Here is a 24751-nt window from a genome sequence, read left to right as displayed (position 1 = left end):
GAGGCAGTCCCTAGTTACAGAGTCTTCACACGGTCCACTTACGTGAACTGTGTGGTGATGGGGCACTATAAAGGATCACAGACCAAGGACAGGAACTAGGGGACAAAACATGAAAAGAAGGACATGCAGGGCCTGGTGGTAGTAGGTAGTAATTACATATGAACAATTTACATTTGCGTTTTTGCTGCGAGTGGCTGGCTGGGAGGTCAGTTCAGAAAAGGCAGCATGGGAGTTGGGTGCCCCCCTTCACTTGCAAGCAGGTGCGGCTTAAGCCTGGTCTTCAACAGTTCCATTGGTGTAATGGTTTTGATGGCGGAGGGAGAACATTATATTGGAGTGGTGTATAGAGAAAGACTGGAAAAATAGAGGTGTTCGAGGGGTTTCCGGGTATGGTATCGTTGTTAAGAGGAAAGGAGCGCAAAATGCAACAGGAAGGGTACAGTGATTTCCAATTACCAATGTGACAGGTTGTAGAATAGGGATGCCTGCAAAGACGGGGATCAGAGAAACAAAACTGAACCCTGTGTTAGTCCAGTTTTACTATCGCACGAGACGCAGGTTTTGATACCTTTAATTGGACTAACTGAACATTCTATGCACAGGTGGAGCAAGGCATAAGCTTGCTTTGTTTCATCTCTGCATAGTATGTGCAGTTAGTCCAATAAGACGGGGACCAGGAACTTGGAAGAGTGTACTTGCTGAATTAGAAGCGCGCCACAGTGAAAATCCTTAGTCATATGACCTAAATTGAGAGTGCTGAATAGTGTTCCATGTTGATGGTACGTGGATGATAATTTAAATGTTTTTTAATTTTAATGTGTTGCTTAGAGATATCATGTTGGATTTCCCCACCATGTGGCGGTTTGGCCATATTAATCTTGTTTTTGGAACTTTTCTGGAAAAGGCAATTGAGTCTATGTTACCTGCCAATTCTAATCCTGGAACAGGTTCTATAGACCTGTTCTTCTGACGAGCCAAGAACCAAGGTGGGTCTGTATTGGACACACGCCCTTGAGATGACGCCCAAAACAGAAGCACATGTAAGGATCCAACACGTGCAATACTAATCGTTTGAATGTAATATAGACTCATGCGACAAAGCCATTGTTTTTGATAAACTAGTCATGCAACAGTGTTTGTTTTTAGAACACTTAACAAAAGTGCGTCTCCTTTCCATAGCATCTACGTGCACGTATTCTCAGACAGAATGTCAGTGGTGTTTGGCATACGAACATAATTGAGAAGAACAAACAAGCTTGCTTCTGTAGCAAAGTAATCTTTCCTACTGAGGACGTTTTGAGAGAGTTCCGCTGGGCACAACCAATGTGCAAAAGCTTCTTTTCCATTTGGAAGGAATCGCTAACCAATCACCAAATAAGACTAAGCTGCCAAAATAGAGGAAAGGCAATTCGTGTGGTGCACCCTCAATTCCCCCCCCCTCCCCCATTTCAATTCACTTGGCTCCTCCTTAACCTCTTTCCCAATCCAGTACCACGACCTAAATTTACAGCAAAATTGATGCTGCATTTAGTAGAGCATTAGGCACAATAGGTACTCAAAGTCCCTTCTAGGACAGCATGCATTTAGAAAGTGACAGAGGCAGATGCATGCTAGGACCTGGCATTTTCTGAGTAACCATGCCCTGGCAAGGGCATTCCTAGCATTTATTTAACACAGGTGAAGCAGTCCATGGATGCGTGGCATGCAGCAATTTCTCCAACACCCTTTCACCAAAGGAAATTTCAAGGCAACCCATTAAATCGAAAGCACACAGAAATGTACAAAAGTTTAAAGTATAGCACATAAAAAAACAAGAATACATAAAAGAGACCATGAAAATAGATGTATTAAGGTTAATAGGGTCAAAGGTTGGACGCAGGGGTATTGCAATTAAGAAAGACACCTACTTTAAAAAGAAAGACATTATTTTGTGAAATGGCTTGATGTGAAACGAGCCAAAGAAAAGTAAATGATTAAAATGGCAGTGTTGAGATGGATTTAAAGTGATGTGGCTTTCGTTGAGATGTCATAGATCCTGCCAGTTATGGGTTTCTGGTCTTCAATATGACTGCGAATATGCATGGAAGCAAGACTCATGCAGACGCCTCCACAGGCAGAGAGGTGGGAATGAAGGGACCATGTGTCAATTAGGCCAGCGGGTGTTGCAAAAACAGCCCTGAGGGCAGCCAGAGGTAAAGAAAACGTCCATACGCCTACGCATGTGCATGAAGAATTGAAGACATACTGCTCCCATTCAGACTGCCTGGCAGACATTTCACCCACGTCACGGGGGATAATACGCGTGGAAAGGAACTATTGTTGTATGGCAGTTTTTATGCAACAGTTGCTCTTTGTTTCCATTCCCTATATGTGGGTTCAAAATGGTTGGTACACTTTCAGAAGCTGCCCTGGCTCCAAAGCAACTGCCAAAGAAGCGAAAGTGTTCAATTAACACAGTGCCAGGAATTAGAATGTGTCTCACTATTCATATCTGAAACACACGCCAACACCTGTTGGGTACCGCCCCCATCTCCCACTCGACACCAGCTGATTTTGCGTGCTTTCCCGAATGCTCGGGAGTCTCTTACCACGTGCTTCCACTTATCACAACTTCCCAGTAATGGCGTCCGCTGTCGATGAAGACGTTGCCCGCCACCCCGTAGCTGCCTTGGCTGGTGAAGCGCTCCGGCGTGTGGCTCTTCTTGGAAGAGGATTCGTCCCGCTCCACCGTCAGATTATCATGCGATACCTTGAGTTTCCGGTGAGCAGACTTGGGGTCCAGTTTAAATGGTTGGCCTGTAGGAAGACAATTCAGAAAATCTTGTTTAATAAGTGTACCTTCCATTCTTGAAGATCATAAAAAAAAAAGAATTTCAAACTATCATATATTAAAACAACTATTTAGGCACAGTGGTCGAAGTGTACCAAAAAATTTCGTGGTACTATGCTCCTCTGCCCCGCCCCATTTTATGCTCCATTCAATCCGCCATACAGCCATTCCTCCCCCTACCCTCCAACCCCCTCAATTCAAACCACCTACCTGGCTCCTTCCAGTCCTTTCCTCCACCCCAAAAGCTGTGATTTACCAAAGTTCTCACAAGACTAAAGAAAACGCCCTGAACGAATATACATTTAAACAACCACCATTAGTGTGCCATTGCCCCCTCAGCAGGCGGCTTTATGTAGCCACCCCTCCCCTTCACACACCAGTCACACCTCTTAAGGGGCATGTACACAATAGCTACTGATAGGCTCGCGCCTCCCATTACCTGCAAACACCTCTGTGCCAAACAAGCCCCTTGGGCTGAAACTTAGCCAGCACTTGTGAAATAGCACAATGTCGTTTAATGTTCTTTTTTTAATTTTATTTTTTAAAGTGGCCTTTCCAACCGTCCTGGAAGGGTACTGAAGGTCACATAGTAAGGGAACTATGAACGATTTCCCCGAGAAGTAAGGGAACGTCGTACCCTTTAGTTCCCTCCCACTTTCACCTCTGTTTGGGGCCCATCCATTTGTTATATGGCACACTTGCAATTATTTTAAGATTTGCACTGCAACATTCTCTTGCAACAAGCAATTAGCCAAATAAAAATGATGTTCCTCTCCTGACACATGTTTCTCCCTTGTGTGGATTGATTTACACGGACAACTGATTTGCGGTATTCTTTCTGGGGGGGACGGGAGGCGATGTCATTTTAATCATGCTCTTTTCCAGCATGTACCCCCCTACCGTCCTAGAATAACAACCATTCTAATAAAAGACATGTTTCCGCCTTCCTCTGACCTCTTTCCACACGGTTATCCTGGACCATTTTGTAGGCTCTGCTGTTCAACATCGAATAACCCATACCTGGGCATTACCCCAGATTCATATCCCAAACAGGTTCTCAAAAGCAACATATATGTAGTATTTGCGCCTTTCAGTTAGAGACTGTTGACTCATTTGCGTGCTGTAAGACTGGGCTAGCAGTTCATACCAGGGAAAGTATGCCAAACTGGTTTTTGCGCATTCCAACCTGGGGGAGCCCTGCGCAGTGCAATATACTTTTCTTTGGACTGAATACACCAAGATCGGACCGGTTCGATTTGGGCGAGCGTGCTAGCGACAACATCCCAACTAACAACATTCATCCCGCCCTGCTTGGTTACATTGCTATAGACTGGCCCTGGAGCTAGCCCTGAGGCAAACTCCTCCATATTATTTTGCCATCGTTTGATTTCTATATCTATGAATCAATAAGATGTATTTTTTTTATTGTGATATGGTTAAAAAAAAGCAAACCTTGCACAAAACACCCACACATCACATCAAAACACATTTCATTAGAATATCAAAACAGACTAAGAATGGATAATTAATAGTATAAAAATAGTACATACAAATTATTTCTAACCGGAAACTACAGTATCCCACATTATACTGGTAGGCATTGCACAAAGACTACACAAAGTCCTAATTCCGTCGTTGAGAACCGCAACCAGCAGATAAAGGCATGTCCTCTCTAAAACTCATACCATATTCACCTTAGTATAAAAAAGTTCACTGTAAAACCTTCCCGCAACATATTAAAAAGGGGAATAGATCTATAGATTTAATAAGCCGCAAAAACCGAAGAGTTCCAAAGCACCAGTGATTATGGAAATGGACGAACCTAACAACATCCTGGCCCTAAAATCTCTCAGGACCCTTTAAAAAACTATTGGCGCCTAACCCTCAACTCAGGGCAATGACTAAGAATATGCAAGAAAGATTCTACTGAACCCGGGACTTCACACAATCTGCAAACGGCGTCAGGGCACTCAACCTTATTCCTTGCATGCATTATTTCACATGTTGGAACTAGATTCAGCCTTAGGCGAAGGAACTGTTGCCTCCAATACTTGTTAGGATACCTTTTCAAGTAAGCGGGCAAGCAGCCCCAACAACAGATCTTGATAGAGTTTGAGTTTCCCTATAGCCTCACATATTGCAATCCAGATCCCATATATTTGTTTTTAACCGTAGTAGGATACCGCATCAGCATCTCGTTGGAACAGTCAATGCTCTTTAAAATTCCTATATATTTCCCACACCAAACTTAGATGATGGTCAGCGAGGAAGGTAAAATCCAGCAAGTGCAATGCACTGTCATTTTGGATGTGGACTGAGGCACTTAAAAACAGAATTTCCAGAACCCTAATGTGGAGTGGATATTCCTGGCAGGTGGATAGCATCAGGAGAGAAAAGGAGTTTCCGTGGGAGGGCATGTTGAGCTTTTAAAAATTGGTGAAAGGTGGGAACGACGATGAGGGAGTAGAGGGTATGGGCAGTCAGTTGCAGAGGAGTGAATATTTGCACATTTTTTTTAGCATTTTATTGGAGTAGATAATTTCCTAACTTTGGAACAAAGGAGCCTTCTTGCAAGAATGCAGTGCCATGAAAGTACACCAGTGGCAGGCACGCACTACACAATGAACCAACAAGAGTGACATTGAGAGATCATTCAGAGAGGTTTAAAGTGAATAGCTCTACCTTGATGCAACAAATGTTACAGGACATCATGTCGGATGGTTCTCCTGCCCCATTTGTGCTGGGAGGTGCCACATGTTAGCAAAATATACGTTGTGGTGTTCAGCAGGGAAAGGTGTGGTTGGGTGATTCAGCGATGATGTCCCTAGTGTTCTTGGTTAAAAAAGTGATGTGTGAAGTTAAAAGGTGCTCCAGTGCTACACTCAAGTCCTCATGGTAAAAGCAGTGAGAATACAGGAGGCACGCTGTGTTGGTGAAGTCTATGAACTGCCCCAATCTTTCCATCATAGCTTGGAGAATGGGAGCTAAGAGGAACACAAGGGATTCTGATGCAGAAGGGATTTAGAAGAAAGGCGTGATCTAAAAGTAGGAAAAGGGATTGGAGCTGGCGAGGAAGCAAGTCAACAGTATCTCTCGGAGGAATGTGACAGGGAAGTTTTGAGATGAAGTAAAGCCATTAATGATGACAAAAAAAGCTAAAGCAGAGAATTCATTTGATAAGGAACAAGTTATTTACCTGTAACTGTTGTTCTCCAGCATGGGTCTGGCATGGATTCACATGCTCATGAATATTCCCCGTCGTCAGGCTGGGAATCCTCGGTAAAGAAAAAACCAGTATCAGTTTCGTTTCTGATCTGTCTTTCGTAGTAGTAACCAATCACTGGTCTCTGCGTCATACTGACCACAGCCAATGACTGCCCTCTACCTAAGCACCGCCTCTGGCAGCCATCTTCAGATTTGGAAGCACGTGAAGTGGCAGTATGACCAAGTGAAGAGCCGCAGAGGGGTAGGCGGGAGGGTTCGCATGTGAATCCATGCCAGACCCATGCTGGAGAACAACAGTTACAGGTAAGTAACTTGTTCCTTCTCCAGCATGGGGTCTGGCATGGATTCACATGCTCATGAATAAAGAATACATAGCAGTACACACATGCACAACCACGGGAGGTGGCAAAGGCTCAACATTAAGCAGTACATCAAACTCAACATTAAGCATCTTACCTTCTCACCAGGCTCACCTCAGGCGAACAGGTTGCGCAGCACTACTTGGCCGACCCTGGACTCCTCCCTGGAATCCCGATTGACGCAGTAGAATTTCGTGAAGGTGTGCGTCGACCTCCACGTAGCAGCCCTGCATATGTCCAGCAGGGGCACACCAGAAAGGAACGCCGTGGTAGCTGCGATCGCTCTGCTGGAATGGGCTCTCGGACGGCCAGGCAGCGGTCGGTTTGCCAACCGATGACAGTACATGATACAGCCGGAAAGCCATCTGGAAATGGAAGCCTTCGAGAGAGCCTTCCCCTGATTGACAGGTCCAAAGTTCACAAAGAGTTGTGACGTCTTCCGAAAACACTTCGTGCGGTCCACGTAGAACTTCAGCGCTCTAGCCACATCCAGCGAGTGCAAAGTCCTCTCAGCCGGCGACGAAGGCGACGGGAAGAACACAGGCAACACCAAGGGTTCGTTGAGATGGAAGTCCGACGGTACCTTGGGCATGAAGGAGGGGTGCATCCTGAGCACCACCCTCGTGTCGTGAAAAGTCAAGTACGGGGCCTTGCAGGAAAGGGCCTGGATCTCTCCCACCCGTCGTGCGGAGGTGATGGCCACAAGAAACGCTGTTTTCCACGACAGAAACTTCAACGGGGCCGAGTGCAGAGGCTCGAACGGAGGTCCCATGAGCTTGGTCAGCACCACGTTGAGCTCCCACGCCGGGGCCGGAGCCTTCACCGGCGGGAACGATCTGAACAGTCCCTTCATGAACTCTTTCACCAGACGATGAGACCACAAGGACGTCCGGCCCGTGGTTCTGGTGTATCGGGAGATTGCAGCAAGATGAATCTTGATGGACGCGTGTGCCAGTCCAGCTTTGGCCAGCGTCAGCAGGTACGGCAGTACCTGGGGAGCTGTAATCCGTAGAGGGTTAATCTTCTGTGCGTGGCACCAGACAGAGAACCTCTTCCATTTGTGTCCGTAGCATTTAAGAGTCGAGGACGCCTTGGCCTTTGCAAGAACCTCTCTGCAGTCGGCCGGTATGTCGTATCCTCCAAACTCTAGCGCTGCAGGAGCCAGGCCTGCAAGTTCAGCGATTTCGGGTCGTGGTGGAGGATGGCGCCTCCTTCCCTGGAGAGTAGATCCGCATCCACCGGCAGCTTGATTGGCGGGGACGCTGACAAGTCCAGAAGGTCCGGGAACCATATCTGCCTCGGCCACGCAGGTGCGACGAGGATCATCCTGCACCGTGACCTCTTGAGCTGGTTGACGAGCCGGATTAGCAGTGGCAAAGGAGGGAACGCGTAGAGGAACAGGCCCTCCCAGGGGAACGAGAAAGCATCGCCCATGCTCCTCGCCTGGGGAAACCTGCTGGCGAACCTCCGGCACTTGGAGTTCGTCGCCGTCGCGAACAGGTCGATCTGGGGTGTGCCCCACCGTCGGAAGAGGCGATCCACTAGATCCTGCCGTAGTTCCCACTCATGGCACGAGCGCAGCTCCCTGCTGAGTGAGTCGGCGATGGTGTTTTTTATCCCTGCCAGATGAAACGGCACCAGAAACATCCTTCGGGCGACGGCCCAATGCCACAGGTCCTGCGCCTCCTTGGACAGTGCTGGGGACCTGGTTCCGCCCTGTTTCCTGATGTAAAACATGGTGGTGGTGGTGTTGTCGGTGAAGATCCTCACCACCTTGCCCTTGAGGGACGGAAGGAAGGACCTGAGGGCCCAGAACACTGCACGGAGCTCCAGGACGTTGATATGGAGGGACTTCTCCGTCGGGAGCCAAAGGCCTCTCGCGTGCAGATTTTCGGTGTGCACTCCCCACCCTTCCAGGGAGGCATCCGTGGTCACTGTCTCCTGGTGGTCTGGGGTCTGGAAGTCCATGCCTGCCGTCAGATGCGCGCGGTTGCCCCACCACCGGACCGCTCGGCGGAAACTCTCGTCGAGTGTGATCCTCTCCTCGAAGCCGCCCGTCGTTTGGATCCAGCGCGCGTCCAGGAACTCCTGCAACGGGCGCATCCGGAGCCTGCACATGGGAATGAGGTAGATGCAAGAAGACATCATTCCGAGGAGGGACTTGATGGACCTCACCTTGGCCGCGTCGGAAACCAACATCCGCTGTACCTTGCCCAGGATGGACCCGGTCCTTTCCTCCGACGGGGAGGCCAGAAGAGACACTGTGTCGAGCTTCGCTCCCAGAAACAGTGCGTTTTGAGCGGGTACCAGGTGGGACTTGGCGTAGTTCACGGAGAATCCCAGGTCCGTGAGAAGTTGGACGGTCCTTGCCGTGTGCTCCACGGCGAGCTCCCTCGTCTTGGCTCGGATGAGCCAGTCGTCCAGGTAGGGGTAGACGTGGATCCCCTCGCGGCGCAGCTGCGCCGCCACCGGTGCAAGGCACTTGGTGAATACCCTGGGTGCCGACCGTAGTCCGAAGGGGAGGGCTTTGAACTGGTAGTGACGCCCTTGGACCACAAACCTGAGGAATTTTCGGTGCCCCTTTAGGATGGGAATATGGAAGTAGGCATCCTCCAAATCCAACGACGACAGGAAGTCTCCTTCCTCCAGCTGACCCAGGACGTGCTGGAGGGTGACCATCCGGAACTTCTGCGCCTTGATGAACTTGTTCAGACGTCGCAGGTCTAGGATGGGGCGCCATCCTCCCGTCTTCTTCTTCACGAGGAAGTATCTCGAGTAAACTCCGGAGCCCCGAAGCCTCTTTGGGACGAGTTCGATGGCGCCCTTCCTGAGCATCGCCTTTACCTCCAGGAGAAGCTGAGGGACGTGAAGCTCTTTCCTGGCCACGGGGGGGACGCGCGGGCACCTTCTTTGAAACTCGAGCGCGTGGCCCCGGGCTAAGGCGTCCAGCACCCAACGGTCGGTGGAGATGGACTCCCACACGCTGACGAAGCTCGCCAGCCGGCCTCCCACCGGGGTGCTTCGGCGGGGGCCCGACCCCACGGCCGGTTCAATCCTGTTTCGACGAGGCTTTGCCGCCTTGACCTCCTTGGTGACGACGGCGGGGTCCGCCAGATTTGCCTCGTCCTCTGTAGGCCTCCTGAGACGAGCGGGCCGCTTGACGGTAGGTGGAGAAACCGCCGCCGGAACCTTTGGAGGCGCCCTTGCCTCCGCTGCTCCGAAAGGGCGTCTGTCGTTGCTGCAGAACCCCAAGGGCCCGGGCCGTCTCAGTGTCCGCTTTAATGGCCTGAAGGGAATTGTCCACCGTTTTCCCAAACAGGTTGTTCCCATCGAACGGCATGTCCAGGACTCTGGTCTGTACGTCTTGACGGAAGTCCGTAGCCTTGAGCCATCCACGCCGCCTAAGGCACACGCCGTTGCCCAACTGGCGAAACCCAGTGTCGGCGATGTCCGTCGCAATAGTGATGGCGTGGTCCGACGCCACCTCACCTTCCTGTAGGATCTCCAGGGCATCCGTCCTCTTGTCGTCCGGTAGGAAGTCCAGCAGGGGAGCCAGTTTGTACCATAGCTCCCTGTCGTAGCGGGCCACGATAGCCAAGGCGTTGGCCGCTTTAATCGTCGTCGCTGCAGACGAGATGACCCTGCGTCCCATAGCGTCCAATTTCTTTCCCTCGCCGTCCGGTGGGGAAGTCGATGTGGAGGCCGCACCCCCCCGCTTTCTTCCTGGCCGCCGCGGAGACGACGGAGTCCGGGGTAGGCTGCGCCCGGAGGCACAGGGGGGCCGCGTCCGGGACCCGGTACTTCTTCTCGTACCGGTCTCTTCTAGCTGGCGTCGAGGAAGGGTTCTTGAGGAGGGTGAGGCCCTCATCCCAAATGTCGTCCAGTAGAGGCACCGCGAGGACAGTCTTCCTCTTGGCCTCGCGCCGTTGATAAAGGAATCCTTCCTTTTTCTTCTCCTCAGGGCAGAGTTGGAAAAGCTCGGATGCCCTGGCGATCATGGAGTGGAACGATCCAATCTCGTCGGGCGGAGAAGCCCTGGTGGGAGGAGACGACGGTAGATCCTTGTCGTATACCTCGTCGTCCGTACCCGTCGCTGCCGTGTCAGTCCCCGTATCATCCCCTCGGGTGGACGGGGAGGAGGGCTGGACGGGGCGCGACGGCTGAAAAGGAGGTGGAGGGTGAATCCTTCTTTTCTTGGGCGGGGGAACACCAGAAGGTCCCGGTTCAGGATCCCCCGACGGGAGAGGTTCCTCCGTCGGCAACGGTAGTCTCGTCCTTATCTCTGAACATAAGGACTGTATAGCCAACAAAATGGCCGCCGAGTTGTCTTGCGGCGCTGGCAGAGGGGAATCCGACGGGCGATCAGGGGCCCCGTCGGCCCCCTTGACGATGTCGTCGGCACCCGCGTCGGGATCCATCCCGACGGGCCGGTCTTCTTCCACGCCAAGGCCGTGGCTTAAGACCTCAATCAGCTTTTCCTCCGAGGCTGAGGCCGAATCTACGACGACGCCCTGCCCCCCCTTTTTCTTCCCCGCCGGGGATTTCACGGGGGTCCTATCGATGGGCACAAAAGAGGACTCCCTCCGAGGTGGCAGGGAGACTGAGCCCCGAGGTCGCCACCACTGGTGTAGCCTCCACAGGCTGAGCCAGGGCCGCTGCGACAGTATCGATAGAGGGCTTGGCCGGATGGATTAAGGCCTTCACCACCTTAGGTGCGCCCACCGCCTTATCCTTGAGGGGGGGGGACACTGCCTCGCTCTCCCTCCAATGGGGCCTTCGAGCTCGACCGGGGCCTCTCCAGGAGCTTCGCCGGGTGCTTGCCCTTCCTCTTACCTGACCCAGAGCGTTGGCTCGTGGCTGAAGGTGCCGGGGAGGGTGCGCCCTGCCTGGCGCCCGTAGAGCCCGACCGTTCGGCGCTCCCGGTGCTTGGCCTTGTGTTGGACCCCCGTCACCGGCGCATCCTCAAAGGTCTTAGAAGACCGCTCGGATTTCTTCCTCTTCTTCTCGCCTGACGGGCTCTTCCCTTCCAGCCAGTTGGCGAGACGTTGATGGCGGTCCTTCATGGTCCGCTCCGACATATTGCCGCAAAACGCGCAGTCCTTCTCCACGTGCGTCTTGTCCTCATGTAAGCAGTAGAGACAAAAGGAGTGTTCGTCCTCCTTAAAGACGTTCTGCAGCTGGCATCCAGGGCAGATCCTGAACAGCTTTCCGGGCGTCGAGCTTCCCTTCTCCTGGGCCATGTCCGGGCCTGAGAAGCTTCTGGAGTCCTCCAAAAGCGTAGCTCGACGAAATCTTCACCCTTGAGGGGCGCAGACGAATCCGACACGGGTCCCCGTTGATCGGATGGAGAGTCGGTGGAGCTTGAGGCTCTTTTGACCGAAAAAACGAAGTTTTTGAGAAAAAACGTGAAAAAAATAGCACTAACGCTCGAGAGCAATAGCACGAGGATCCCAACACATGAACGTGCGGTAAAAATCTGAAGATGGCTGCCAGAGGCGGTGCTTAGGTAGAGGGCAGTCATTGGCTGTGGTCAGTATGACGCAGAGACCAGTGATTGGTTACTACTACGAAAGACAGATCAGAAACGAAACTGATACTGGTTTTTTTCTTTACCAAGGATTCCCAGCCTGACCACGGGGAATATTCATGAGCATGTGAATCCATGCCAGACCCCATGCTGGAGAAAAAGCAGACAGCGCAAGACAGTTTAGAGGGTGTCAGCACTAAGGAGGATGCTACAGCCATTACATAATGAATGCCCATGTAAGAATAGGTAGAATTCTAACAATAAGGTTGAAAGAATCATTTGAGAGGTCAATGATGGTAGGAGGAGGCTGGAGCGAACAGAGATGGTAGGCAAAATCTGCAAAAGGGACACCACTACGGATGAGAAGGAGGCGGCAGTTGATGGGCAGAAAAGGGAGCAGGGGAACGAGCATGGGCAAGGAAAAGTTGCAGCACCTGAAATTGAAAGAGCGAGAGAGAACCGAAGAGATTGAAGCTGCAAGGAAATTGCAAGAGACTGCAGAAAGGAAAATAGAGGCGAAACAACATACTACGAAAGTGTGGACGGGAAGGAGTGACAGCAGAATAGCAGATTCAAAAGATGGTTAAAATGTACCTGCAGATGAAGGGTTGATCACTGGGGTCACAAGCTCTCAAAGGGTGGGAAAATATGCTGGAGAGAGGGAGGATGCAGGTTATGTTTAGTATGCAGCAGAACATCATGGCTGGCCACAACAAGGACGGCATGAGACCCCTGAACCTGAAGTCTGATCAAGAGTCTATTTAAATGTATATGAAACCCAGCTGCCAATTCAAGCCGTGGCAAGCTTTTCGAATGTAAAAACGCTGTCGGTCGCACTTTGCAGCCATTAATGGATGAGGAACTGTTAATGGTAGTTGGTTTATTTTGTGTGCGTTTAACACAAGAAGCTATCTGCATGCAGTTACGTATTTTAAAGCACACATTGTTCTTAGCTGCATTTCATTAAAAGGGGTGGACTATTTATTTTTACAGCACACTGGACGCTAAATGTTAGTTTTCAGTCCTTTTAATCCAGATTCTAGATCGATTATTGTTATCAGCAGTTGGAAGATCTCTGATATTAGATTATGCAAGGGGACAGTGCTTTAAGTGGGCCGGGGCCTGCCCCGCCCGGACCCCGGCAGTCTCCAAAAAGTGGGGCTGAGTGGGCCCGTCCAGCCCCACCACGCCATGGCAGGACGCATTATCCTGCTGCCGCTGCAGCCGCGATGGGAGATGCGCCCGCCACTTTAACGTCAGGCAAGCTGACAGAAGTGCCAGCCAGGCACAGCGTTGCTGTGACTGGCTGACACTTCCGTCAGTCACTGTAACTTTCTCTGATGACCCCTCACCTGAGGGGCCATCAGAGGAAGCTGGAGTCCCTTAGTTTATCCTCGCCAGGTCACGGACCCTCAGCGAACACACGGGCTCCATGATCTCATATGCAGATTAGATCACGGAGCCCCAGGGTTCGCAGAGGGTGAAAGACGCCTCGGGCTCTGTGATCTATCTGCTCTGAGCAGAGATCACTGAGCCCAGGTGCCTTTCTCCTTTGGCAAGGCTTTATAAAAGATGCCTTCAACTGTGTACGTTTAAGCCATCTTTTATAAACGTAGATATATGTTTATAACAGACTACTTGAATCTTACACAATTCAAGGCATCTTTTATAAAGCGTTGTCGACGGACAAAGCCACCTTGGGTTTTGTCCGCCCTCAACGCTTTATAAAAGATGCCTATGTTTCAAGCCGTCTTTTATAAACAGACATATGTTACAAATGTCTATGTTTATAAAAGGCAGCTTGAAAAGTACACAAACCATAGTAAGATAAGCACACAAGTGTGCGTAACTTACTATGGTTTGTGCACTTACAAGCCACCTTTTATAAACATAGAAATATGTAACATTGCTATGTATATAAAAGAAGGCTTGAAAAATCACAAACCATAGTAGTACGTAAAACAAATATATAATTGCTCAAATACATTTATATATTTGTTTGCGCACCTTACTATGATTTGTGCACTTTTAGGCCACGCCCACAATGGAAGCCACGCCCTCAGTGTAAAAAGGACACTGCAAGTCACCTTCGAGTTCTGTGATCTTAGAAACAAACTCGTCCTTCGTCCTCATTTGATTTCAATTCTTGTGATTTATAGGGCTCTTTCGCCAAAGTGCTAAAATGGTACTCAAGCAAGTGAATTCGGGCGCGATCCAGCCACGCAGCACATCATAGTTTATCAAGAAAAGACATAAAGGGGGAGAGGCAATGGTCTTTAAGTAAAGAACGGAAGATATCAAGCGAAGAAGCAGAACCCATATGAAAGGGTAATGCATTCCTAAATTTTGTCACGAGCTTAGTAGACAGGCCGGACGCGGTATTGAATAAATGGTGGACGAGGCACTGATAAAGAGAATAAAGAAGCAGAATGAATAGAGCGAGAGGGGGACACACAGACACAAAAGAAAGAGACATTAAAGAGTGGCAGTGCATGCAATAGTGAAAAGTGAGCAAATAAAGAGAAGCAAGGGCGGATGTGGTCGTGAAGCTCCTCGATGACTTTGCATATCCTCATAACATACTGTAGGGGGGGGCTTTATATTGTGGTTATGATAACGGTATGACACATCATTGGCGTGCTCCGCGTGGGATTCCTGCCGCTTCTAAGCCCTGCAATAACAGCTGTAACCATTATCTGAAGGATAAAGGGTTAAGTGGCACTAAATATTCCACTCTGTGTCCCCCAGCAGGATGAAGACCGATGCCTGTGGAGATAACTTAGAACACACCCCACCCCCTCCCAACCCCCCTTCATTCGACAAGTCCTAAACTCCTATTACTGGTATATGCAGGTGCGATCCATACCATGTGTGGGACTTGATATGCCTAGTGTCACACAGTTATTACTGCATCACTATGCACGGCAGGAACCAAGAACATTCCTAAGTGCCATTACTTGAACACTCCCCCCTTATAGGCTTTTCCATCCCAGGCATACGTGGAAATCGGGAAAGCAGTACCACAGCAAATGTCGACACACAGGCTTTTAAGTGATATGACGGGAAACATGTGTTCTTGCAGCAATGTTATTCTACCCCTGGACACTGCAGACGGTCTAGGAATGTTACAATGAAAGCCACACTATGCTTTCATTATTTAGACACGGCCATTAGCGTGGAAGGAAAGAGAGGAAAAGTAAATCTAAATAAAAACGGGAATGCGTAAAAAAAAAAAAAAAAATCCTCAAAACCAACATTGAGATTTCAAGCGGAAAATCAAAAGGTAAAACGGAAGAAGCACCGCAAGGAGGATGACACTCTGGAACGTCCTTTCTAAGAGTTGGCGCTTCTATTTTTTAAAAGTTAGAAGCCAGATGTGAGAGTGGGTCTCTGGACCCCCGTTTCCTTGACTTTCTGAAGTAGCATTAGCGGTCGCCTGTGCCACTCCGAGGAAAAGATGGCGTCTACAGGTCACACTGTTCTGGGAGCAAGGGCCAGAGCGGCAAGCAGACCCAGAGATGAGAGGCCAGTCCTGGCAGCCTTCCCTGAATATTTGTGGTGTGCTTAGCGGGGGCATCCCAGTGCCGCGCCCCCCCTCCTCCATTGACTTGTTCCCTCAGGCCACCCCCCTCCCAACCCACCCCCAGCGCTACTCCAAACCGGTAGAGATTTGTCAGCCAGAAATAACACACCAGACACTTTGTAAAGTTGGAAGAGTTACATGCCACAGCAGCTTTATTCGCATAAAGTCTTGGAGTTATCTTACAGGCGATCCGTAATTCACCACACCACAGGTTCTTCTATGCTGTGTGGGGTTACCTAGGTATCCCTTGCCCTCCCCCACCCCCTCCCATACCGTCCTCGTCCGGTGGACGCCTCAGGTTGAGCCCGGCCCTTGCTAGCAACCTCTCTCTACCCCTGGCCATTTGAATGCTTCCCGTTTGTCATACTTCCAGCCATTATTCCTTATACATTCTGGCCGACAGCGCCCTCCGGTGCCGGGTAACAATTTTTCTCCCTCAGGCCGACAGCGCCCTCCGGTGCCGGCTAACAAGTTTTCTCCCTCTGGCCGACACCGCCCTCCGGTGCCGGCTAACACGTTTTTCATTCTGGCCGACATCGCCCTCCGGTGCCGGCTAACACGTTTCTGACTGCCTAGATAGTCATTCCTTTGCGATGTCCAGCTGTCCCAGCGCCCTTACTACTCTAATCTGGCCCCCCTGTCCCCAACTGTGCTGCTTCTACAGAAAGCCCCAACTTTTCCCTCGCAGTTCCCTCTCCCCCCAGGCCTCCCTAAGAAGTGTAGCCCAGTGCCTGCACCCCCGTCATCTTCCGTGGACCCTAGCCCTCCCCATTCCTTTCCCTAGCTTGCGCCTCCCCTCTCCAGGTCCCAGGTTTCTTAGCGTCAGGTCAAACCCCCCCCCCCCGACAATTCTGCCCCTCCAGATCCTAGGCTCCCTTTCCCCCCAAAGGCAGACTTCCCAGCCCTGCTATTTCGTTCCCCGTATCTTGCCCCCCATCGTTGGTCATTGTCCCCTCCCTTAACTTCCTTGGACCCCGACCCCCCGGCGGAGGCAGTGACCGAGGGATAGAGAACAAGTTCGATGAAGACCCTCCCCTTTATAGGGCCTTCCTCTCCCTCGGTTCCCTGCCCCGCCTCTCTTCCTCCACACTCCGAGCCTCTTCCGGAGGCGGTTTTCTTAGGCCAATATCCCCGCCCCCCTCCCCCCCTGACGTGTCTGAGGAGGGGGGGATGAGGCTGGCTGGGCAACCCCCACTAAGGGGCGGCGCCCGCCATGCCTCCTTGGTAGGCGCGTTCGCCCGCCAATCTGCTTGTGTGCATCTGCCCATCAGAGCAGAGGTGGTGCCGTGAGCTGCCTTTCAGTTCCCTGGGGGCAGTGTTGGGGGTGTCACAAAGCCCTCCTGTCACTGTAAGTGCTTCGGGCAACTGTCAGGGGAGGCAGTCATAAAAAAGCAGGCTCCAAATCTCGGGGCTAAGGGTCTCAAACAGGTATGCTGGCAAAAGTAAAATAAGAGGATGTTAAACTATTTTTAAAACACCAGCTGGTTGCAGGATGTGATAGCATGGAATATTTACGGAAAGGGGAACCGAGATCCTACTGAAAATTGCCTGACCCTGCTTAATCCCTTCTGTGTGCCCCATATTGTGCGTGTCCCATGCAGATAGCTTTTTTTTTTGTAATTAGGTATTTCAAATACTGTTCGTTTTGCAGTTTCCGCCATACCATGCACGAGACCCGTACTGACTTCCGTGGCACTAACATGTAAGGTAGTATGTGAAATGCCCGGTGGAAATCTTCCGTTTTTTGTTTTCAAATATTGCGAATGAAAGGAATAGCACAGGAGCCAAACGGATTTGTTGAGCCGCAATCTAGGGTTGGAGAGTGGGAGGTGGAACCCAGTAAGAGGTGCGAAAGAAAATAAAAGTACTCGCCAAACAGCTTAAGACTGCCACGGGGGCTTCGCGGCAATGAATGGTGTGAAAGATTCACACCCACGTCCTATCGTTTATGGGTTTTGGCTAGCATGGATTTAAAAACAACAAACAGAGGCTGAGCTGCTTCGGCGTCGGGGAAGGTAACGTCCCGCACACTTTGTTTCTTCATAGTGACGCCTGCTCTGCTGGGAGCTCTGGATGTAGGATAGTCCGTCCTCTACCACAGCTGTACTGCCCAGTGTCTCTCCGCTCATCGCAGGGCTGTAGCATTCCGCCCACACCCGGGATTCCGTTTGTCTGCAGTGCCTGTCACAGTACAGACATGACCCTCAGGTACAAGTCATATGAACCGTGATTGCCATGAAAGAGGAGGGACCCATGAGATAGCTGTGATCGTGCACCGTGTTCTTCAGCCAAGAAAGGTCCACTGCAAAACGCCTCGTGTTCTTCAGCCAAGAAAGGTCCACTGCAAAACGCCTCCCTCACAAACAATTCTTCAGAGCCCTGCCTTCTCAAGGAGCCTTTCTTCATGAAATAGGGATCACCTGTGGCAGAGCGGATATAGGACCAGGCAAGTACTTCAACCCTGGGCAACATACAAAAAAAAGCACCACCATGCCAACAAACCTATCACATTTCTCTGGTGGGAATATTTACTCACTGGCTTGAAATAGCTTTTCCTCACAGCTTTTACGCCCCTTTTTGCATTGCAGCCTTAGCTACCAATTTCCTCAATACAGTTCTTCAGTCAGTCCAAAATACTGCAATCAGTTTACTTTACTACCTGCAAAAACGTCGATCCGTTTCTCCTTTTCGGCCAGAACTATACTGGATTCCGGTGGAGAAACACCATGGACTATCTGTCCAAGAAACCTATCTCCTCTGCTTCCTCTCATACACTCCCAGACATGGGCACGGCATCTTCTTGCTGTCCTGGCCTTTAAAGAGGAGAAGGGGGTTTCTCTCTGCAGGGTCATAGACTTTGGAACCAATTATTTATCTACGTTTAGGAAGGAAATGAAGACTCCTCTATTTGCTTAGGCCCTCACTCTTCATCCTAGCACCCAGAGGTAAGTAAGTACTCCAGGAAAATGATAATATATATCAAATAAATCAAATCAACCCATCGGTTTGTACACAACCATAGAGTCTCTCTCTCTCTCTCTCTCTGCCCCTCTCTAAATGTGGCAATACTATTTTATAATGAAACAACTTTAAAATTAAAAGAAAACTAAACAAGACATTAAATGACGCAAATGTTAGCTGCAATGTCATTCTCGAGGCAGCCACATGATTTATCAACCTAGTGCACCACCCCTTCATTAGCAAAAGCAGGGAAATGGAGAGTGATCATTTGATGGCTCCCTCAGAATGTGGCCTTTTATCAGTGATTACAGTCTGTGTTTTGTGTAACCTGATTGGCAGGGTAAATTAGCTCCTCTTCATTCTCTGCACCTCAATGAAAGTTTGAAACTGTCCTCAGAAACCTCAAAAAAATATTCTTTACTCAAGTACGTAAATGACAGGGTATTTTACAAAGAATTAATGAGTTCCTTCATTGAGGTAGGTGAGTACTCCTGCAGGATCACATGATAAGATGAAAACCTCGGATACAAATCGTTTTACAACAGTATATGCAACGTTTGATAAGGAATAGTGATTTTCTTTTGACTCAATATGAAACCTTGAAGGAGGCAAGCAGGGCTGTTGCCTTCTATCCTGACCACCTGAATATAGTGCTGTATTCAAATGAGCTATGAGACAAACAAAGACATACAGGCATCAACCCTGGAAAGTTGTGAGTGAGTCACTCATCTGTAATTCACCACAGAGATGATTTTCTTGCTAGATGATGGAATGGGCAGAGTTGGGAGCAGTGGAAGAGTAATTTATAAAGTCTCTCTTATGTCTCTTAACCAGCTGTGGGGACATCAAATCAGGATCTCCCAGAAGAGTAGCATTTTTCCCACTTCCATAAAGTCTTTTCTACAGTCTCGATCAACATCTTATCAGAGTACTTCCATACAACTAGTGTTGGGGCAACCAATCAGGAAGTGTCCTGCTATTGCCTAAATACTTGATTTCTGAATTGTTTCTTATGCCAGTAGAAATAATCCATTGTGATCTCCTAAACTTGGTGTTTTTGCCACATATTTTGCTTTATTCCCTACTCATTATCATACGACTTCATCCTGAGTTAGCGGTCTTGATTACCACACAAATGATATTTTAATTTTCTCTCTGTAAGCAAGTAGTATTGGATTCAAAGTGCTTCTTTATTTTTTGTAATCCTTGTAGACCATCATAGCAGTCATCACAAAATAATGACCTGCCTCAACCTAAGGGCTGAGACAAAGGCCAGATACATACATTTTGAAAGGGCAACTATTGCAAGGACTAATACATGTTCCCATGGTCAGAAAGCCTATAGGTATATTTGTTAAACTTATTAGCTGATAACAAGTTCCAAAAACCAAATGAAAGCACGTTTTTTTTTCATCGATTGTTTTCATTTTGACCCCGCAGGGCTCTCGTGTTAACCCTCTTACTAACCCTTAGCACTGCCAGACCCCAAGGCCGCTGTCAGATGTTACTGTTGAAGAGAGACAAGGAGTGACCTAACCGCCCTGCGATCAAGAGCCGTAACTGAATTTTCAGAATGTGGGTAACACTGCTAATTGGTGACATAGTTCAGAGCATCCCGATTGACTGTCAAGTGGAAGACAGAGAGAGTAAAGCCTTTGTGTGATATACATAAGCTCCCGCAATACTTAATGTATTATTAGCAGAGGTGCAACAAGTTTATTCCAAGCCACCACTGACTCACCATTTGGTAGTTTGATTTATCTCAAGGTTTTCACCCTGCAGGTGGTGAGAGAGAGCCACACATCTAAATAGTACAATACCAATTGGCCCAGAAACTTAACATAATATATCAGGTGCAGACAAATTAAATCTATTAACCTATTAATACGGACCATCTGGAACCTGAGTAAAGCATATGTTTGCCAACAAGAATAAATGAAAACAATCAATTTATGGTTACATTCCTAAAGTAAAAGGTGTACTCTAGGTACCTATGGGTATATAAAATGTTGCCCAAAAGAGTTCTCTTCTGGAAAATAGCTTTGGGTTTAAGGAAGCACGGGAGGGACCTGACAGGCAAGTGGCTGGGCTTGGGCTATCTGTACAAAATGGCTTAGGCACTTAGTTATAATAATAATTATTATTATATTTATTGATCATAGACCTAGCGTTGAAAAGTAATGGAGCGCTTTACAGAGGTATACCACAATACGGTTCTATGTCGTTTCATCGGCAGGAGTTTTATCGAAGTCATTGTTTTCCAAGACAAAATACAGATACACAACAGAGGGCTTTACAGAGTTATACAACAGTAAAGATGCATAACGGCGTGCTTTTCAAAGGTAACAACACAACACATATACAGCAGGGAGTAGGATACAGAAGAGCACAGAGTAGGGTACAGCTGTAAAGGGGGGCAGGGAGGAGAGGGGAGGACGGCGTCAAGCGAGTCAGGTGGCACAGTGGTCGATGTGATGGCCTAGGTGTTGAGTAGGAGACACTCCTTGAAGAGCTGGGTCATGAGTTCTTTTCTGAATTGTAGTTGTGTGGGGGCGAGTCTGATGCTGATGGTAAGGAGCTTCCATAGTCTTGGGGCATAGGCAGAGGGGGTGTGTTTTCTGGTCCTTTCCTTTTTGCAGCAGCTGATTTCAAGTCTACATGTGTCCTGGCTTCTGGTGGTGTGCTGTCCACCGGAGATGCTGAGTTTTTCTGCAAGGTAGCTGGCTGACTTGAGGGCAACTGCCTTATAGATGATGCAACAAGACTTGAATGTGATTTGTGCACGCAGTGGGAGCCAGTAAAGGATTATGAGGGCCCGGGGTGATGTGGTATCTGCATAGACGCTTGATGAGGGATGCAGCTGTGTGCAGGGCACTTTTCAAGGGCAAAAGGCAGGAAGACGGGAGGCCTTTGAGGTCATTGCCCCAATTCAGGTGGGACCGGAGCAGTGCATGAACAGTGGATTTGAAGCTGTCCGGAGGGAGGAAGGGTTTGCCTTTTCCGCAGGAGGGAGAGCTGATAAAAAGCTGAGTTTTCTTAGCTATGTGTGTCTTGAAGGAGAGGTGTTTGTCGATGTGGAACTCAAGGGACTTGGCACAGGAGGTGAGCATGAGTGTGAAGCCCTCAGAGTGCATGATTGATAGCCAGGTCTGTATGCCTGAGTGTTTGGTCTTGTTGGTGAGAAGTAGGAATTTGGTCTTGGAGGGGTTGAGCCTATGCACTGGATTATATCCATGACTGGATCAGTGAAAGGCAGGTTTTGAACCTGTGGAAGTATTTGATGGAGTCTATCTTGAGCTGTGTATCATCAGGGTATTGGTGGTTGTGGATGTTGTTTGAGGCGAGGAGGGCTCCCAGCGGCTCCATGTATAGATTGAAGATCACTGGGTAGAGGATGGTACCCGGTGGGACTCCACAGGTGTTGGGTAGAATTTGTGATCTAGAGGAGTCCAACTGAACAAACTGCTGGTGGTTGGTGAGGTAGGACTTGAACCAGCAAAGGACAAGGGTGCTGATCCCGATGCGCCAATGTAGGGTGTCCATGAGCGCCTGGTGGTCTACTGTGTCGAAGCGGCTGAGAATTTGAGTAGAACCAGGACGCGGGGATGGTGAGGGCGTCTTTGACCACCTGTATGGTTGCTGTCTCTGTGTTGCATCTGGGTCTGCACCTGGATTGGTAGGTTTGGAGGAGATTGTTGGTGTTGATGTGTTGCTGCAGTTGCGCGGCTTTCTTGATGATCTTACCTAGGAGGGGAAGATGTGTGATGCAGCGATTGTTACCTATGTTGTCCAGATCCAGAGTTGAGGCCTGTTTCCTAAACTGTAGCATTTAATGGAGGGTGTCTGAAGAGGACTTCCTAATCTTTGGAGCAGCTCAGCAGGTTCCCTCAGTCACGATTCCAACTTGCACAGAGGATGCAATGGCCAGGGGTTTCATACATAGAATTGCACTGGTGATTGTCCATGTTCATTTCTTTCAAGAGCTTCACAATATTTCTTTTTTTTTTTAAAACTATGTATTTATAAATATATACATTTTTATACAAAGCCCCCAAACCCAAAAAAAAATAATGAACTTTCCACCAACCCATATAACAAATCCTAAAGAACTACAAATATGTTTTGACCCCAGAGATAAGTACAAGTCATTTCTAGACAGATCATTCCTAGATATGATGCAAAACAAACACACAAGACACAATGGCACAACACATACACAGACAGCCAAGTACACACACAATCACATAATTCACAGAAAAATCATCATTACAAATCCAAATATTTTACATTACAAAACAATTCATATGTACCATACAAATTATTAAACAGTGACCAGAGTTCCAAGTGAAGGTCTTCCCTATCCTGCCTACGAAAAATAACTCTCTCAAATTCTGATAACACGTGTATCCGTCAATGCTCAAACAATGGCATTTTCCTGGTTTTCCAAGAATCTGTTTTGCACCCAATATGAGCACCTTATCCACCCATTGCCTACCTTGTCTGGTAATGTCACATTTTCATCTGCCAGATAATAGAAGAATCTGAAAGGGTAATCACACACACTCTAGTACAACTCCACAACATATGTAACAAAGTGCCAGTTTCTTTTCCACAGCCCCACCATGTATCATTATCCATCAAACCCAAACAGTGCATACGTACCAGAGTCCAATATAGGCGACCCAAAATATTCTGTTGGACAATTTGCAGATTCAAATCCATGTTACTCTTAAAACCACCCTTCTGCACTTGTTCCCATTGCCCCTCTGAAATACTACACCGTAAATCACTCACCCAGGCCCTTCGCAATTTCTCCCAGGAATCGACAAATAAGGGATCCATTGGCATCATAGCAAAATACAGTAACAGAGCTTCCGTATATTTTTCATGAAGTGAGTTTGTATTTTTTTCTATAGAGCATCGGTGTAGTGCTTGTGCAAAACCTTTTCCCCATAGGTTTTTGGGACAGGGTGTGATTGGGGGCATGGTCGGTAACCGCTCAGGCTAGCAGATCACTATCAGCTATGCCCTCCTTCACTCACGATTGTTAACGCTAGGACAGTGCTCTTTAACCTGAGTTTGGCTCCACTAGTGGGGCCAGAAGGAGGTCCAGGTGGCTGGAGACTCTTCCAAAAGGGAGTTCAGGGACTTCTTTTAATACCAACAATACGCAGATATAGCATCTGGGGGGGCCCAGCAACAATAGTTTTACCCAAGTGGATGCTCACCAACACCATTTTCACTCAAGGGGGGCTTACCATAAATAATCATTTGCTTTTTATATAGAGCTTTAATCTAAAGCATGGTTTATAGTGAAAAAACCGAATTATAAAATCTCGAAAACAAAAATCTCGAATTTTTTTTTTAATACGTTTTTATTTCGAAATGGGGGGGTTCCCCCCCAACCCCCCTTTTTTATTTTTTTTTTTTATTTTACCCTTTTTTTATACTTACCTGAACCCACAAATACATATAAATAAATAAATAAATAAATAAATAATTCGAGATTTTTTTTTTCGAGATTTTGGTTTCGATATTTTTGTGATTTGATATTTTGTTTTCGGTTTTTTGACCGACCACCCTAAAGCATATTACATAGGACATATTTACATAGATTTCTATTACAACCCAATCGAAACTGGTACTGGTATCTATTTGTCAACCTCAGAAGGAGAAAGGCTGAGTTGGCCTTGCCGGGATTTGAACCTGCGTCCTGCAGATCAAACACAGATCACGGCAACAGTGTGTAACCCACTGAGCCAGCTAAAATAATTTAATTACCACTCTTCTAGAGTGATGGACCCTGCAGCCATGTACATAAGAGAGAAGAGCAAAGTTGCCAACATCAAAAACAAGTGCAACAAAGAAGTGGAAATAAAACACCATATACTGCAACAAATGATAAAGTGGAGAATTGCAGCACTACCAGATCTGCAGCCAATACAACTCTGAAGAGGAAAAGGAAAGCAGCATTAGATGAGAGGAACATGGTTGAATGAGTACAAATCTGCAGGGTCGGACTGGGACAAGAAATAGGCCCGGTCACCCAAAAACAACTAGCCCACCCCTCGCCTCAAACAAGTGGCCCACCCTCGCCTCACGACCCTTGACCTCTGATGATATAACCGGAAGTGATGTCATTTGACCCCACCCCAAAGTGACATCCCGAAGCGAGGAAACACAACCTTTCACCCCTTGACAAAACAGGAAGTGGCATCAATAGCATTGTTCCAAAGTACACTAAATTACTGTGAATGCAAGCGGAC

The 24751-nt window shown here is 48.4% G+C and overlaps 1 protein-coding gene across 4 annotated transcripts in view; it reads right to left on the bottom strand.

The window, feature by feature from the left end:
* The window catches only part of MID1 (midline 1), a 484850-nt gene that overhangs the window by 6241 nt on the left and 453858 nt on the right, over positions 1 to 24751 (bottom strand). For all 4 annotated transcript variants that reach the window (XM_069640367.1, XM_069640365.1, XM_069640366.1 and 1 more), the window contains exon 9: positions 2589 to 2796. In XM_069640367.1, the coding sequence (XP_069496468.1) occupies positions 2589 to 2796 (208 nt within the window). The remainder of the gene's footprint in view (positions 1 to 2588; positions 2797 to 24751) is intronic.

This window comes from Ambystoma mexicanum, chromosome 7q, assembly GCF_040938575.1.
Source record: "Ambystoma mexicanum isolate Mex_15411 chromosome 7q, UKY_AmexF1_1, whole genome shotgun sequence".
Lineage (NCBI taxonomy): Eukaryota > Metazoa > Chordata > Amphibia > Caudata > Ambystomatidae > Ambystoma > Ambystoma mexicanum.
The sequence above is the reverse complement of the archived record's forward strand: the minus strand, read 5'-3'. Positions and strand labels throughout refer to the sequence as shown.